The 2,500-nt window shown below is 48.7% G+C and overlaps 1 protein-coding gene across 4 annotated transcripts in view; it reads left to right on the top strand.

The window, feature by feature from the left end:
- Positions 1–2,500, top strand: part of dock4b (dedicator of cytokinesis 4b) — a 246,388-nt gene that overhangs the window by 75,541 nt on the left and 168,347 nt on the right. For all 4 annotated transcript variants that reach the window (XM_083632225.1, XM_083632228.1, XM_083632227.1 and 1 more), the window contains exons 5-7: positions 1–76; positions 638–786; positions 1,460–1,544. The exon at positions 1–76 is cut by the window's left edge and continues 21 nt beyond it. In XM_083632225.1, the coding sequence (XP_083488351.1) occupies positions 1–76; positions 638–786; positions 1,460–1,544 (310 nt within the window). The remainder of the gene's footprint in view (positions 77–637; positions 787–1,459; positions 1,545–2,500) is intronic.

Genomic DNA, 2,500 nt, shown 5'->3' with positions numbered 1-2,500 from the left:
GACAGAAGACTCGGTCATCACAGAGATGACGTCGACGTTGCGAGACTGGGGTGCCATGTGGAAACAGCTCTATGTGGTAAGCTTTCACACCCACACGCGCGCACACACCCACACACACACACACACACACACCACACACACACACACACACACACACACACACACACACACACACACACACACACACACACACACACACACCCACACACACACACACACACACACACACACACACACACAGAAACTCATGAATGAGAATCGACTTGAATATCAACTACTCTCTAAGTGGAGCTGCCTTTTTCGTTTTCTCGTGAAAGGAGTTTATTTGGCACTGGTTAATTCAAAAGCCGCAAACAGTCAAAGCGTTTCCATACACGCTCATTAGCTGGATTGATTGTGTTTGGGGCCTATTAAGCTATCTGGGCTGCTGATTCAATTGAGCTGATGGATACTTGCAGGATCAAAGTGCATAAATTCAAGGCAAAAAAGCAGCAGGACATTGAAGATCATTTGCACAAATCCATTTGAAGTCTGTCCGTCTGCTTCTCTCTCCCTGGGTCGCTCTCTCTGCCCCGCCTAACCCTCCTCTCTTCTCCTCTTCACATCCTCTCCTCCCTTCCGTTTGGTCGTCCTGCAGAAGAGCGAGGGCGATTTGTTCCACCGCCTTTGGCATGTGATGAATGAGATCCTGGACCTGAGGAGGCAGGTGCTGGTGGGCCACCTCACCCACGACCGCATGCGGGACGTCAAGCAGCACATCACCGCCAGGCTGGACTGGGGCAACGAGTGAGTAGGAGAGCGCTGGAGATGCTTGCAAATATCTGTCTGAATATCCTCCAGTGGAAATGTTTTTGGAATACGTACAGATATACAGCTAATACTCCCTGTCAGGGTTCTTGGACAGCTTGAGGCCAGCATTTTAATCTTGTTTTTGAATACGCAGAAGCACACTCTTTTTAGCCTACTGTTACACTGCAAACATATCCATCTTAAAGGGAGAGAGGATTATTTGACATGTGGTTGTATGAGCTACTCCTATGGATAGTCAGTGTGTTACAGTACCTGTAGTAGATGTCAGCAGCAAAATTGATTTTAGCCACGCATGAACACGCACACTACACACACTACATACTGTACACACACACACACACACACACACACACACACACACACACACACACACACACACACTCACTCACTCACTCACTCACTCACTCACTCACTCACTCACTCACTCACACACACACACACACACACACACACACACTTGGCTATTGCTTGTGTGGAGGCATGTGGACAGTTGACTAGGCCTGACTCTCTTAGTGCTGACAAGGAGACACACTCCAACACGCCATCTTTCATGTGTTCTTGGGGAAGGAGGACCACACTATGACAGTCATTCACCACCTCTATCTGTGGATGTGTCTTCATGATGTGTTTGTATGTGTGCCTGTTACAGACAGCTGGGCTTGGACCTGGTCCCCAGGCAAGAGTTCAGCATGGTGGACCCAGATGAAATCAGCGTCACAGAACTTTACAGACTGGTGAGTCTTGTACACAGCTGGCCAGCCCTCAAAATGACACCTCCTTCAAGCCTCCACCCTGCTCAAATGTCCCGAAGCAAGTCACTGAATCTGTCAAGCAGTATCACCAAACAACCACCAGGAGTTTTAGCCCCAGCTGATCCTACTGTGTCACATGCAGGCAGGCAGTTTCCACACTGGCAAAAGTGCATGTCTGCATGTGAATGTCTTGCTTTGTAGAATGGGAAATAACGTGTCTCACACACACACACACACACACACACACACACACACACACACACACACACACACACGACACATTATCCCCCTCCTGAAAAAGACAAGGCGCTCAGCACACACAGACTACAGAGCTGTCGCCCTGACCTCTGTGGTCATGAAGTCCTTCGAGTGCCTTGTCTTGTCCTGCCTTCAATCCATCATAGACCCCCTCCTGCAGTTCACCTACAGAGCCAGCAGGTGTGTAGACGATGCCATAAACATGGCCCTCCACTCCATCCTCACGCACCTGGACACTGCAGGAGCCTACGCTATAGGATCCTGTTTGTGGACTTTAGCTCGGCCTTCGACACGATCATCCCATGTCCTTGCCATAGGTTCAAACCATTCCTGCCTCATCTTCTCATTCAGTTTATTGAAAAAGTGCCAGAAGCTGTGGTCATTTTATGTAATTGAGCATTTTGACAGAGCAGTAGTGCCCCTTGCTATTGTGGAACAAAATTAAAGTTCACTGAATGAGCTACAGTACAGGCATCGGTGTCTTTTTCCTCACATGTGGGAAAAATAGGATTGTAGGATTGTGATTGAATCTCTGCGTTTCTCTCTCTTTCCCTCTGTCTCCATACCTCTCTCGCTCACTCTCTCTTTCCCTCTGTCTCCATACCTCTCTCGCTCACTCTCTCTTTCCCTCTGTCTCCATACCTCTCTCGCTCACTCTCTCTTTCCATCTGTCTCCATAC

The sequence above is a fragment of the Poromitra crassiceps genome (assembly GCF_964638095.1).
Source record: "Poromitra crassiceps genome assembly, chromosome: 2".
In the NCBI taxonomy this organism is placed as follows: Eukaryota; Metazoa; Chordata; class Actinopteri; order Beryciformes; family Melamphaidae; genus Poromitra; species Poromitra crassiceps.
This window is presented reverse-complemented; position numbering and strand designations above follow the sequence as displayed.